Source organism: Ursus maritimus, unplaced genomic scaffold, assembly GCF_017311325.1.
Source record: "Ursus maritimus isolate PB19 unplaced genomic scaffold, ASM1731132v1 scaffold_1, whole genome shotgun sequence".
In the NCBI taxonomy this organism is placed as follows: domain Eukaryota; kingdom Metazoa; phylum Chordata; class Mammalia; order Carnivora; family Ursidae; genus Ursus; species Ursus maritimus.
The window spans coordinates 32,310,368-32,324,913 of NW_024423343.1; the positions used below are offsets into that span (position 1 = coordinate 32,310,368).

Consider the following 14,546-nt stretch of genomic DNA (forward strand, 5'->3'; position numbering starts at 1 on the left):
GAGTCACAACACAGCCAGCTTAAAAACAACAACAACAATAACAACAACATCAACTGTATTTTCAGCATCTCTTGCAGGTAAGTGTGCTAGTTAAGCATGAACTAAGTTCTAGAAAATAAAACATAAGTATAAGAGTAGGACTTCTGGAGGCAGAAGGGTACAACTCCTTTTATCTTCCCTTTCTTTTCCCTACTGATTAGCATATATATAGCATGATGGACAATGAGGTGACATTGAAAATGTAAGCCATATATAAAGAATGATGGAGGGGATAATAATAAGGCTCCAATAATACCCTGGTGTTACCAAACCAATCTTAGATTGTCTCTCTCTAAATTCTTACACGAGAAAAAAAAAAAATTTTCATTCTTATTGAAGCCTGTTATTTTTCCCCCTGACAGATTTGACTAACCTAATTCTAGCTAAGAGAAACACTGAATTATAAAAAGATACACATAGGTTTTATACTCAAGACCAACCAACAACAGAATAAAGATCTATATGATGTTAAAAGTAAAGAATTGGCAATACACTATATTTCATTTAAATAAGCAAGGAGCAAGTGATGAACCATGGAACTTTACATAAAAAACTAGGGATGTACTGTATGGTGACTAATATAACATAATAAAAAATTATTGAAAAAAAAAATAAAGTGAAAAAAAAAATAAGAAAAGAAATGCAAAGAAATGCAGTATAGCCTAGCTAAGAGGTTTTTAACCTAAGTCCACAGATGGACTTTAAAGGGTCTGTGAACCACTAGACTCAAAAGAACATTACTGAAAGTACACCATACATGCATCTTTACAGAGGTGTTCAGAGCTTTAATAAAAATCTCAATGAGCTCCATGACCTCTCTAGAGTCTTTAAGTTCTTTTTCTTATTCTTCCTACTACATTTCAAATCCATTTCCTCATGCCAGATCATTCAAACAACTGGTTAATAATAAATCTGCTACTAAATAAAATATACTCTTAGCTTGAAGATATGAATAAAATTTCCCTTTGTGAATTTTGACCTCATATGGGTGCCATTCATCTTCTATTCATTGTCTTACCTCCTCGTGGCAATTCTGTATGAAGATAAGCCAGTCCCCTAGTCACAGAATGAGCCAGACGACAAGAGCTGACCCAATCACTTGTATGGAGACTCAAATACTTGCATAGAGATCCCTATAATAAAGGAAAAAATCCACACATACAAAAAAAAAAAAAAAAGGAATTAATTTATTTGTAACATGAGGAGAAAAATTAGGAGCAGCCTTATAAAGTATTTAAGCAGGTTAGGATTCCATGAAGATCCAATGAACTATGACATTTCAAAATCTCAAAAGAGACATTTCTGTGAGTAGAGGGGGAGGAGAGGATGAAAGGATAATTTAAACATTATTAGTTTTTATTTCTCCAACACTGAAAAGTATAAATGATTATTTCATATTAAATGCTCCTTTGATTTATCAAATTAAGATAGAAAAGAGTCTTTTAGACTCTTTCTTCACAATGTATCTCTTACCAGTACAAATACAAATTATATTTCTTTGTTTTACAAGTACAAAACAGAAAGCTTTCATAAATATATATGTGTCAGTGTTACTCAAGGTGCTCACCCACAAACTATTTATAACCAGACATGGATAAGGAGCTTGCACCAGAATGAATGTCAATCAAAACACTGTTTCCTTCATCAAGAAAGTCTTGCTGAGAGGGAGAAAGAGACAGACACAAACAGATGAACTAAACAGTTAACTAGTTACTTAGTTGATTCATATTCTGATGTGAGATCCTTATCTCACTGAAGACCATTAATAACCAGTTGCAAACTACGAATGCGTTACAGAACAGTAGTCCTGAAAATCTGATTGACAGCTAAGATAAATGTCACTTTAATCTTTATAATAAAGAACTTACATTGGGATAATACTCCATCACAAGCAAATACTCCATGCGTCCATCTGCAGTAACTCTCTCATCTCCAACAATAAAGCGAGCAATGTTGTCATGTTCCATCAAAGGCACTCTGTAAATGTTCTTCTCATTGATAAAATTCTGACGGTTTGCAAAGGAAAACACTTTTACAGCAACTGGACGCTCATCTAAGGAACCTTTATATACTGCTCCATATCGACCCCGGCCAATCAGCTGTAAATTTGTTTTGAAGAAAGCAAGGTATTAATTCATATCACAACTGAAAAATCAAATTTTCTAGAAAAGTATAAATTCAAATGTAGACCATAGCTCTCTACTGCTTATAGTTTAAATTACTCCATTGTCAAGAAACTAATAAATTCCACATCTCATATGGCTCAGGAATCTCCTACCAGACCCAGCCCTCCCACAGATAACAACTATGAACTCTGTACAAAATTTCATTTTATTTTAATTTTTTAAAAAAGATTTTATTTATTTGAGAGAGAGAGAGAGAGACATAGAGAATGGGAGCACCAGTGGGGCAGAGGGAGCGGGACCAGTAGACTCCATGCTGAGCAGGGAGCCCAACGTGGGGCTCAATCTCAGGACTCTGGGATCACGACGTGAGCTGAAGGCAGACGTTTAACCGACTGAGCCACCCAGGCGCCCCTGAACAAAATTTTAAAAAGAAATCTAAAAGTGCAAGAGAATGAACAAAAGGAAGTAGATTCTGGGAGTCAACGCTTAGAAAGGAATGCCACAGCATGAACTACCCATTTTTATAGCACTTTAGCCAGAGAGCAGGCTGAAATGAACACTCCGCAGTGGAGCTAGAACTGTAATAGAAAATCCATAATCTTTCTGGCCCTAGAAACCAGAGGACAGAATTAAGGGCAACCACAAATTCTGTAAAGTGAGGGGAGAATTCCACAAAAGAGAGTGAGAGAGGGGGAAACCCAATGAAGACATGAAACCAATTCTAGCTAAAGACAAAACAACTGCACTGAGATTTGAGCTTCTGCCTAAGAGATGAGTTTGCAGCATATCCAACCAAGTTAACAGCCTATTACAACAAACAATGTAAATAAACACACTTTAGAATAGCCTAACAGAACACAGGGTATCTACAATATAACATTCTTAATAGCCAGGACACAATAAAAAAAAATAAATTCAGCAAAATGCAACGCATTCTCTTCATTTTTGGCTTCTGGAGATTTCTTTCACTTTACTGAAACATGTCAAGGACTTACCATCATTTATTTAAGGACTTTTATTACAGTTCACTCACTATTTCTAGGTTAAATTTAACAGATACATAGAATGCCCTTTAGAAAGGTTGTATCAATATACAGTTAAATCAGCAATGTTTGGGAGTGTTTTACTCGGTCGAGGATAATATCCTATGGTTTTAATTAGTATTTTTTTTCAATTTAGTAAATTGGACATCTTATTATACATTTAAAAGCTACATTTAATTCTTTTGTAAATTGGCACTTCATGATTTTTTCCATTTTTTTATGGATTGTTTCTTCTATTGATTTATACCAGCTCTGAACAATTCTTTTTCATGTGCTGAAATACTTTTTTGGAATCTTTTAACTTTGTGTATTATATTTTTCTCCTAAACAGAAGGTTCCTAAAATGTTTTATATAATCAAATCTACCATATTTATTATTTAACAGTCTCTAGTTTGGGGATCATAGTTTATTTATTCTAGTAAAGATCATAAAAATATTCATCATGCTAAGACTTTAACATAGGTTCTGAGATATTACCAAATGAAAATTAAATTCAACATAATATATAACAGTTGTATGTACCTATAAAAATACATAATATATGCACAGACAAGGAATATTCATTAGGCATATAGTATGGATTGCTTGAAAGCACATTCTTCTCAGAATTTCACATCTTTATTCCCATATTGTTGCAGTCTGTACTCAAAGATCATCTCCTTTCTTTTTTTTTTTTTTTTTTTTTAAGATTTTATTTATTTATTCGACAGAGATAGAGACAGCCAGCGAGAGAGGGAACACAAGCAGGGGGAGTGGGAGAGGAAGAAGCAGGCTCATGCGGAAGAGCCTGATGTGGGGCTCGATCCCATAATGCTGGGATCACGCCCTGAGCCAAAGGCAGGCACTTAACCGCTGTGCCACCCAGGCGCCCCGATCATCTCCTTTCTAAATATACTCTTTACTAACTCCCTTTCCGATTTTTCTTATCTTCTTATCTGCTTTACTTTTCTCTATAGCACTTACTACTACCAGAAATAATATACATTTATTTTTTAAACTGTTTGTAGACTCTTTTCCCACTAGAATATAAACCTCAAGGGGAGCCTGGGTGGCTCAGTCAGTTAAGCAGCTGGTTGACTCTTGATTTCTGCTCAGGTCATGATCTCAGGGTCCTGAGATGGAGCCCCACAGTGCATGGGGCTCTGTGCTCAGTGAGAGTCTGCTGGAGATTCTTTCTCTCCTCTCCCTCTGTCCCTCCCCCTGCTCTCTCTTTCTCAAATAAATAAATAAATCTTAAAAAAAAAAGAAGAAGAAGACAAGCCTCAAGGGGACTATCTGTACTGTTCACCTATATTCTCAGTGCTTAGAATAGGCCTTGGCACCAAACTGCTAGTTAATAAATGTTCGTGGAATAAATGGATGAATGATGTAGTGAGTGAATAAAGTTACTGTCTCAGATACACTATGACAGCAGAAAGAACAGCCTATAATATGTAAGAGCAATCTTACCTCCAACAGTTTCAGATTATCTAGGTCAAGAGAGGGTTCTGATGCTGCTGCCTCCATCATGTTCATACTGTGAAGACCTTGTTTACGGTCTCCTGTAAGAATAGAAAAAGAAGTTACTAATGTACGGTTCAATAAAATGAAGATCTTTACTATAATTTTTATTATATTTTAGTTAAAAAGAAGAGCTACAAATGGGTAGGGAGCTAGATTTATGCCCAACGTCACCAAGAGTTAAACTATTTACTAAACTAAGAATCACCTATAAATGAAGATGAATGATGAATAATAATATTAAAGCTGAATTTTGGGAGATAGGTCCAACAACAAACCTTGTTTAAAATATTGCAGAAACATTAAAGGTTTTATTAAAGTTATTCAAATGAATGAATGGGTACTGACTTCCTAAAAAACTCATCAAACCTAAAGTTCAGTAGAACTGACTAGACAGTTGGTGATACCAAAGAATTATTTATTTTTTTAGACGTGAAAATGGTATTGTGGTTATATACATTTTAAGTCCTTATATTTCAGAGATAATATTAAAAGTTTTTTACAGATAAATGATGTATGTGACTTACTTCAAAATAACCCACTACCACAGAAGGATGTGGTGAGCAGGACTATGGATGATATACAGATGTGATAATCATTGAAGATGGGTGAGAGGTATTTTGGATATTTTTGAAACTTTTCATAAAAACTAGGAAAAAAAGGTTGTTAAGAGAGAAGAATGGGAGCACAGAGATTTTGAAAAAGGAGAAAATTGATTCTGATTAAATGGTATATTTAATAAACAACAGAACAAACGGTGATATTTTTACCTGTCAGCATCCTGTATCCGAAGCATAAGGCAACTATCAAAACAGCTAATACAGAGACTGATGCCAAAGCAATGATTATTGTCTCATCTCGGTTAAATGAATGAGGTGGACCTAAAATAAAACAAATTTAAAAACATAGTCATATTTTTTTCACTATTTTATTAAATACTGACAGAAAGGCTGTATCAATATATAGTCAAATCAGCAATGTTTTTGCATCAAAGGAAATTAAAGAAAAATTAATAATAAATCTGTGATATTACAAATTATATATTTTTAATCATACAAATGATCTTATATAGATTTACAACACTGAAACACCTGGTGGTTGTGCTTATTATTGAAATATCAACTATATTATGGAACAGCATAGGCAGAATAATAGAATATTTAAGAGAACAGTCTTCGGAATCACATTTGGTTTTAAATCTTGATTCAACACCACTCTCTCAGTGGCATTTAGCAAATTGACTTTCCTAATCATTAAGTTTTCTCATTTGTGTATTTCTCAGCACTCAGCAATATATGTAATAATCTTTTAATCTACAGTACGTTTACTGGATTTTAATAGAAACTTCAACATAATGATAATCGTACCTACTTCTAACATACAAAATAAATTATAGGAAGAAAGCTACATATAAAAATTCATTTTACCATGTGATATCAAGCCACACATACTAGGATGGCTATAATTTAAAAAAAAAAACAACCCAGACTGGCAAGAATATAGAAAAATTAAAACTCTTTTATGTTGCTGGTGGGAATGTAAATGGTGTAGCTGCAGTGCAAAACATTCTTGAAGTTCCTCAAAAAGTTAAACATAGAATTACCATAAGACCTAGCAATTCCACTCCTAGGCATATACCCCAAAGAATTGAAAACAAGTGTTTAAACAAACACTTCTACAGGAATTTTCATGGCACCACTACTTACAACAACCCAATGTGGAAACAACACAATGTTCATAAACTGATGAATGAATAAACAAAACGTACTATGGACTGAACTGTGATCCCTTAAAATTCATATGTTGAAGCATTAACCCACATTGTGATGATTTTTGGAGATGGGTGCTTTGGGATGAGGTTTAGATGAGGCCAAGGGAGTGGGGACTTCATGATAGGATTAGTGCCCTCACAGGAATAGCTGTCAGAGGGCTTGCTTTCTGTCTGTCTCTGCCATGTGAGGAAACAGTGAGAAGGCAGCCATCTGCAAGCCAGGAAGAGAGTTCTCAACACAACGCAGCCATGCTGGCACCCTAATCTTGGACTTCCAGCCTCTAGGATTGTGAGAAAATAAATTTCTGTTGTTTAAACCACACGGTCGCTTCTATTTTGTTGTGGCTGTGAAGGGTAGCAGAATATAGAACCCCAAAATAAGCCTCTTTGGCATGATTATCTTGAGCTGGATATTTTTAAGGAACACCAGACAAAGAAGAAGCTCTGAAAAACAAGTAGAAGTTACCCTTTTATAACAGACATTTACATTTATAAGAAAAATCTCCATTTGTAAGGTGTCTCCCTCTATGTACTAGGAAAAGGAAAATAACTAAAACTCTAGAAAACTTTATCAATAGAGAAGACATGGACTTAAATCTGCACAGCAAACATACACTTGTTTACTGTGCTTTTCCTAGTAACCTACCATAACTGGTCTTACCTTAACCCCCTCTCCGCCTAACTGGAGATAGTATTTAGGGTGGCGACTTGGGCCATTTCAGAGAATTACTCAGTTTTCCTGGATGTCTCCCATGTATGCAGGAAGTGTATATGTTATTAAACCTGTTATACTGTCTTTTTATTATGGGGGTATATTCTCTCAGCCAAGAACCTAGAAGGGTAGAAGAAAAATTATTTTTCCTCCCCTATTGCAGCTGGAGCAGACTGGTAGAGTGTAGTATATTTGTTACAACTAATGAACCATTTTTGATACATTAACTAAAGTCCATAGTTTACATTAGCTTTCACTCTTTGTGTTGTATAGTTCTATGGGTTTTAACAGATGCATAGTGCCATGTATTCACCATTACAGTATCATACAGAATAGTTTTGCTAACCTAAAAGCGTCCCGTGCTCCACCTATTCATTCCCCAACTCCACCTCCCACTGTCTGGCAACCGATATTTTTACTGTGTCTATAGTTTTGGCCTTTCCCAGAATTTCATATAGCTGAAATAGTTTGCATGCAGATTTTTTTTTAAAGATTTTATTTATTTATTTGACAGAGAGAGAGAGACAGCTAGCGAGAGAGGGAACACAAGCAGGGGGAGTGGGAGAGGAAGCAGCAGGCTCCCCGTGGAGCAGGGAGCCCGATCCAAGACCCTGGGATCACGCCCTGAGCCGAAGGCAAACGCTTAATGACTGAGCCACCCAGGCGCCCCTGCATGCAGATTTTTGTGTAGATATAAGTTTTCAACTCATTTGGGTTTAGGTAGGACTGCTGGGCTGTATGGTAAGCCTATGCTCAGCTTTGTAAGAAACCATCAAACTGTCTTCCAAATTGGCTATGCCATTTTGCATTCCTACCAGCAATGAATGAGAGCTCCTGTTGCTCCACATCCTTGTTAGCATTAGGTGTTGACAGTGTTTTGGATTTTAGCCATTCTAATGGGTTTTTTTAAAAACAGATACCTCGTTGTTTTAATTTGCAATACTCTAGTGACATGATATTGAGCACGCTTTCATATGCTTATCCACCATCTGTCTATCTTCTTTGGTGAGGTGTCTGTTCAATTCCTTTACCCACTTGAGCTGTTTGTTTCCCTACTGTTAACAGTTCTTTGCGTATTTTGGATACAAATCTTTGCTATATGTTTTGCTAATATTCTATCCTAGTAATGTCTTTTCATTGTCTTGGGATGAGGGTAGTGCTGGCCTCACAGAATGAGTTAGGAAGCGTTCCCTCTGCTTCGATTTTCTGAAAGCAATTTAGAGAACTGGCATCATTTCTTTTTTTTAATGTTTGCTAGAATTCAACAGTAAACCACCTGAGCCTGGTGCTTTCTGTTTTAGAAGGTTATTAATTATTGATTAAATTTCTCCAACAGATAATGCCTCTTCAGATTATATATTTCTCCCTGTGTGAGTTTTGGTAGATGTGTGTACTTCAAAGAATTGGTTACAAAACTTGTGAGCATAACGTTATTCATAATATCCTTTTATTACCCTTTTAATGCTCATGTAATCTGTACTGATAACTTTTCTTTCATTTCTGATTATTAGTAACATTTCTTTTTTTCTTGATAGCTTGGTTAGATACTTAGCAATTTTACCAATCTTTTAAAAAAAGCAAGCTTTTGGTTTTATTTATTTTTCTCTATTAATTTCCTATTTTCAATTTAATTGCTTTTTTTAAAAGATTTTTTAAAGATTTTTTTTATTTGTCAGAGAGAGAGCAAGAGAGCACAAGCAGGGAGAGCGGCAGGCAGAGGGAGAAGCAGGCTCCCTTTGAGCAAGGAGCCGGACGTGGAACTCAATCCTGGGACCTTGGGATTGTGACCTGAGCCGAAGGCAGATGCTTAACCGACTGAACTCCCAGGCATACCTCAACTTAGTTGCTTCTGATCTAACTTTTATTCTGCTTATTTTGGATTTAATTTGCTCCTCTTTTTCTAGTTTCCTAAGGTAGAAGCTTAGGAAATCACTAGGTTTTATTATTTATTTATTTATTTATTAAGATTTTTACCTATTTATTCGACAGAGAGAGATAGCCAGCGAGAGAGCGAACACACGCAGGGGGAGTGGGAGAGGAAGAAGCAGGCTCCCAGCGGAGGAGCCTGATGCGAGGCTGGATCCCTGAACGCCGGGATCACGCCCTGAGCCGAAGGCAGACGTTTAATGACTGAGCCACCCAGGTGCCCCTAGGTTTTATTATTAAAAAAAAAAAAAAATACACACACACACACACACACACACACACAATTTCATCCAGTTAACAAAAAAAAAAATTGCCCCCAATTTTACCACCAATGTGAACAGACAAAATACACTTAGATTTTTCATATAGTGAGGCTGCTCTTTAACTGGATCAAAAAAATTCACAAGTCCTATGACACAAAGTTTTGGGGTACCTGGGTGGCTCTGTCAGTTAAGCATTTGCCTATAGCTCAGGTCAGGATCCCAGGGTTCTGGGATGGGATCAAGTCCCACATCAGGATTCCTACTCAGCAGAGAGCCTGCTTCTCCCTCGCCCTCTGCTCTTAGCCACCCCCCCCCCCGCCCCGACTTGTGCACTTTCTCTCACTCTCTCAAATAAATAAAATCTTTTTAAAAAAGACACAAAAAGTTTTGCTATTTTCAAATCAGAAAGGCTGCATTTTAAATGGGTTTTAATTTTCTTGTGTAATTCAAATATATATGTTAATAAAAAAGAATCTCTATGTCTACTGTATAAGAAAATAAAGATGAAATATTGAAAATTGTAATAGTAATGTGACATTATGGAAAAACCATCTCTACAAATGAACAGCCAATGTTGTAATTCCCCAAAGAATTAAACTACACTACTTATTTGAAAAGTGTACTTTAAATTCAATCAGGAATAAGAAGTTATAAGAAATCTAATTTTATTTTAAAAGCCTATTTTTAATTTCTGAACTATGTGGACACTTTTAAATTTTAACAATTTAAAACTTTAATGTTCTTTAGTTTACATTACAAATTGAAATTAAAAATGTTACAAAGCATACATTTTCTATCCTAAAATACCACTGTATATATTTAAAAAGTACAGAATGTTTGACACAAATATGTAAATTTTTAAGGATATTACATTAAGATTTAGCCTTCTAGGTTAGAGATTCTTATGAAAATACTGTATAAAGCTAAAGTAATGTGTATTTTAATTCTATCAAACTTCTATTACAAAATAGGAATGATAATTTTCCTACTCTCTTTTTCTTGTTACTAGATAGTGATTTTAGCATTACCAACACATCTAGAAAAAGGATACAATTATGTGATAATAAATATAAATAGTAAGGTTTCCAGAAATGTTCCCACTTAAAAAGTTGTTTTTGTCACTGATTTAAGCAACAGATATTTTTTTCATAGTCTATGAAGAAGAGCAGTATCTTGAACACACTACAAATGTTAACTATATGGTACTTAAAGAAGAAATACTGTACTAAAAATTATGCTGCTTAAACTATCACTCAAACTATACTTACTGAAACAACTCCTTTAGATTATCTAGTCATAGATTTTTCAAATCAATTTATGTGAATATTAAAAAGAGAGTAAAAATAAATTGGCCTAGGTATCCCTATAGCTTTTTCACAGAGTCTGATTTTTCTGAATCTCTTTTTGAATCTAACATCTATGTTCTGTTGTCCATACATTTCTCTTTTAAATTTACATATAATTGACATATAACATTATATTAGTTTCAGGTAGGCAATATAATGACTCTATACACGTTCTTTCTTTTGTGCCATTAAAAACATAATTGAGGGGTGCTTGGGTGGCTCAGTCAGTTAAGTGTCTGCCTTTGGCAAAGGTCATGATCGCAGGGTCCTGGGATAGAGCCCTGTGTCAGGCTCCCTGCTCAGCTGGGAGTCTGTTCCTCACTCTCCCGCTGCCTCCCATACTCGTGCTCTCTCTCACTCGCACACTCTCTCTCAAATACATAAATTCTTAAAAAAAAAATCATTGAGAAGAATAATACAGCATTTTTTTTTAAGATTTTATTTATTTATTTGAGAGAGAGACAGCGAGCATGAGTGGGGGTGGGGGAAGGGCAGAGGGACAAGGAGAGGGAGAAGCAGACTCCCTGCTGAGCAGGGAGCTCGATGTGGGGCTTGATCCCAGGACCCCAGGATCATGACATGAGCCAAAGGCAGCCACTTAACCAAGTGAGCCACACAGGCGCCCCATCATTTCTTAAAAGAGTGCTTTCCACCACCATCTCTGGAATTTTCTTCCCAATCACTGACACCCATTCTGAAAATTTTAATGCAGGTTCTTTCTTTTCTTTCTCTCTCTTTTTCTTTCTTTTCTTTCCTTTTTTCATTTCTTTTCTCTCTCTCTCTTTCTTTCCCCTCCTCTCCCTTCCTTCCTCCTTTCATTTCTTCCTGCCTGCCTGCCTTCCTTTTGAGTGAGCTCTATGCTCAACATGGGGTTTGAACTCACAACAAGATTAAGAGTCCCATGCTCTACTGACAGAGCCAGCCAGGTACCCCAATGCACATGCTTTCTTGATCATACCAGAAATTGCCAATGGGAGACTGCATGTTTTATTTTTACTCTTTTTATTATAAAAGCTTCCTTCTATACACAAAAGTAGAAAGTACATAATCTTCAAATACCCAACAGTATACCTCAGCAACATCAGTATTGTAGAGTTTTCAAATGATAGAACTATGATTTCCTCAAATGGTCTGCTGACAGAAACACTGAGGGGCTGATGTGAAGTGTATAGTCTACCAGTATAACAATCAAGTTCACATGTGTGCAGATGACAAACACCATATTTAATCAATTTTAATATGTCATTTAAATTTAATATGTCATCTAAAAATCGCTTAAGGTGGGATACATCAGACAAATGATTATTTGATAATGTTTTTCTTAGTGGTAGGAAAGCAATGGTAAGTCTTTCAATTGATGGCTATTTAAATAGGATGAAATGATATATCACATCAGATATGTTAAAATGTGAAAAAAAAGTTACTTCCAATTCTGTTTAGGGTAAAAAAGATGCAAGCAAATTTTACTTCCACCCTAATAACAAGTCAAGACATCTAATAAGACACCTAATAAACCAACAAAATCATAGCCTTTTCTTTAAAGTTCATTAAGAGCTAAGGACACAAAGAAACCAACGTATTTAAACACTAGTATGTGACAACCCCTTTCTAAGAGAGAAGAGACCTAAAACTGCCTTTATCCTTGGTGATGCAATGAGTGGAAGAGGACACCACCCACAGATATGAGTAGGAAGAAACAGTTGAACATTTAACAAATTCTTAAAGCATAAGAGTACCAGATAGCATGACAGCTAAGAATACCCAGGGGCTGTGAACACAAAAAGAGCTTGCAGTTACCTACCAACTCTTTTCTACAGGCCTTTACCAAGTACTCACACGTATGAATAGAGGCAGGCCAAAAGAACTGAGAGAACCCTCTTATGTGTAGGTACAAAAGGCCTGCTAAAGTCTGAGAATAGGGCAAGAGAGCTGAAGCAAAACTTCTGGGCATGCAGGCTTTCACTGATTACAAGACAGTGTCCACCTGTGGCTAGGCAAGGGTTATTAAAGTTGAGAGAGCTCTTTCCTGAAATGCCGAAGTATAGGGCCTACCAAAGGCTGAAGGCAAAGGAGAACTAAGAGAAATCCTATAAACACTGAGATCCCAAACCCTACTGAGGTAAAGGTTCTTCCTGCCCTCAAAGCATTTGAAACCTATAATGAAATGAATCAAACTGAGGCAACAACAAAGCCCAGATACAGCTCAGCTAACAGACTATGTTCATTTAGCCCCTCATGGTAGTAGCTTGACAAAATAGGGTATATCCTTTTCTGAACATAAATATTTATTTTAGACTCTACTTTTCTTTTGTCTGCAATGTTCGTTATTCAACCAAAAGTCAAAAGATGTGAAGAAGAGAGAAAATATGGTTCAATGTCAAAAAGGAAGTCATCAACAGAAACAACCACTAATGATGAAAGTATCAGAGGCCTAAAAAATAACTATGATAAATGTGTTAAAAACATAGTAGAGGGGTGTTGGGTGGCTCAGTCAATTAAGCGTCTACCTCCAGCTTGGGTCATGATCTCAGGGTCCTGGGATCAAGCCCCACATCACTGGGGTCCCTTCCTCAGCAAGAAGTCTGTTTCATCCTCTCCCTCTGCTCCCCCCCCCCAGCTCACATACTCCCTCTCTCTTTAATAAATAAAAATCTTAAAAAAAAATAGTGGGAAAAGTGGACACATGAATGAACAGATGGAAAATGTCAGATGAGATAGAGAAATTAGAAAAAAGCCAAACAGAAATGTTAGGAATTAAATGTATGGTAGTAGACCTAAAGAATTCTTGTGATGTGATTATCAGCAGAAAAGACACCACCGACAAAAGAATCAATAAATTTGAATACACATCAACAGAAATTATCCGAACTATATCATAAAGGGAAAAAGAGAGGAAAAAATAGAGAATCCAGTATTTATGAGACAATATCAAATGGCCTAATATACATGTAATTGGAATCACAGGAGAGAGAAACAGGAAATAATATAGAAGAAACACTCAAAGAGATAATGCACAAGACTTTTCCAAAACTGGTGAAAGACATCCACCCATAGATTTAAGATCAGTGAACCCCAAGCAGGGATAATTGCAAAAAAAAACTTACTGATGTATATCCCAGTCAAAGTGTTTAAAATAAAAAAGTATTTTTCCAATCTACATAGAATACTTTAAACAAGATTGTAATTATTATATCCAACTTTGTGGTCTGGTTCTTTTCAATTAACAGTGTCCTATATCATTAAGAATCCTTTAAGATCCCAATTTCTGTTGTTTATACTTAACTGACTTTAAAAAAAAGCTTGTGAACATCTTTCTGTCTGTTCACTTAGTGCAAATCTTCTGTTTATTAAATTTTTGACTGCTTATCAATTACTAGGAAGTTGTGTTAAAATCTTCTATTATAATTAAGAATTTATTCTTTTAGTTGTATCCATTTTTGGCTCATATAATTCAAAGCTATATTACTAAGAAGAGATTCAACACAGGGGTCATCTGGGATGTTCTCTTTCTTGACATGGGTTTAATGATATTTTGTGTTAAACTGTTTTACATGATATGTTTTACTATAAAATACTTATGCACAGAAAAAGACTAAAAGGAAATGCACTAAAATGTTAAAGATTTTGAGCAATTTTTATAAACGTATTTTCTAAATTTTCTACAATTAATATGCACTATTTTTATTCTAGGCAGAAAAAAACCAACAACCGTCATTTTTAAAAAAGATTTTATTTATTTGAGAGACAGAGAGCACGGGGGGGGGGGGGGGCGGAGGGACAAGCAGACTCCCCGCTGAGCAAGGAGCCCAAAATGGAGCT

At 35.7% G+C, this 14,546-nt stretch overlaps 1 protein-coding gene across 1 annotated transcript in view; it reads right to left on the reverse strand.

Moving 5' to 3' along the window:
- BMPR2 (bone morphogenetic protein receptor type 2) overlaps positions 1 to 14,546 on the reverse strand; it is a 185,608-nt gene that overhangs the window by 33,830 nt on the left and 137,232 nt on the right. The window contains exons 4-7 of the mRNA XM_008687374.2: positions 5,480 to 5,590; positions 4,659 to 4,750; positions 1,908 to 2,138; positions 1,058 to 1,172 (exon numbers count right to left, since the gene is read on the reverse strand). Of these exons, the coding sequence (XP_008685596.1) occupies positions 1,058 to 1,172; positions 1,908 to 2,138; positions 4,659 to 4,750; positions 5,480 to 5,590 (549 nt within the window). The remainder of the gene's footprint in view (positions 1 to 1,057; positions 1,173 to 1,907; positions 2,139 to 4,658; positions 4,751 to 5,479; positions 5,591 to 14,546) is intronic.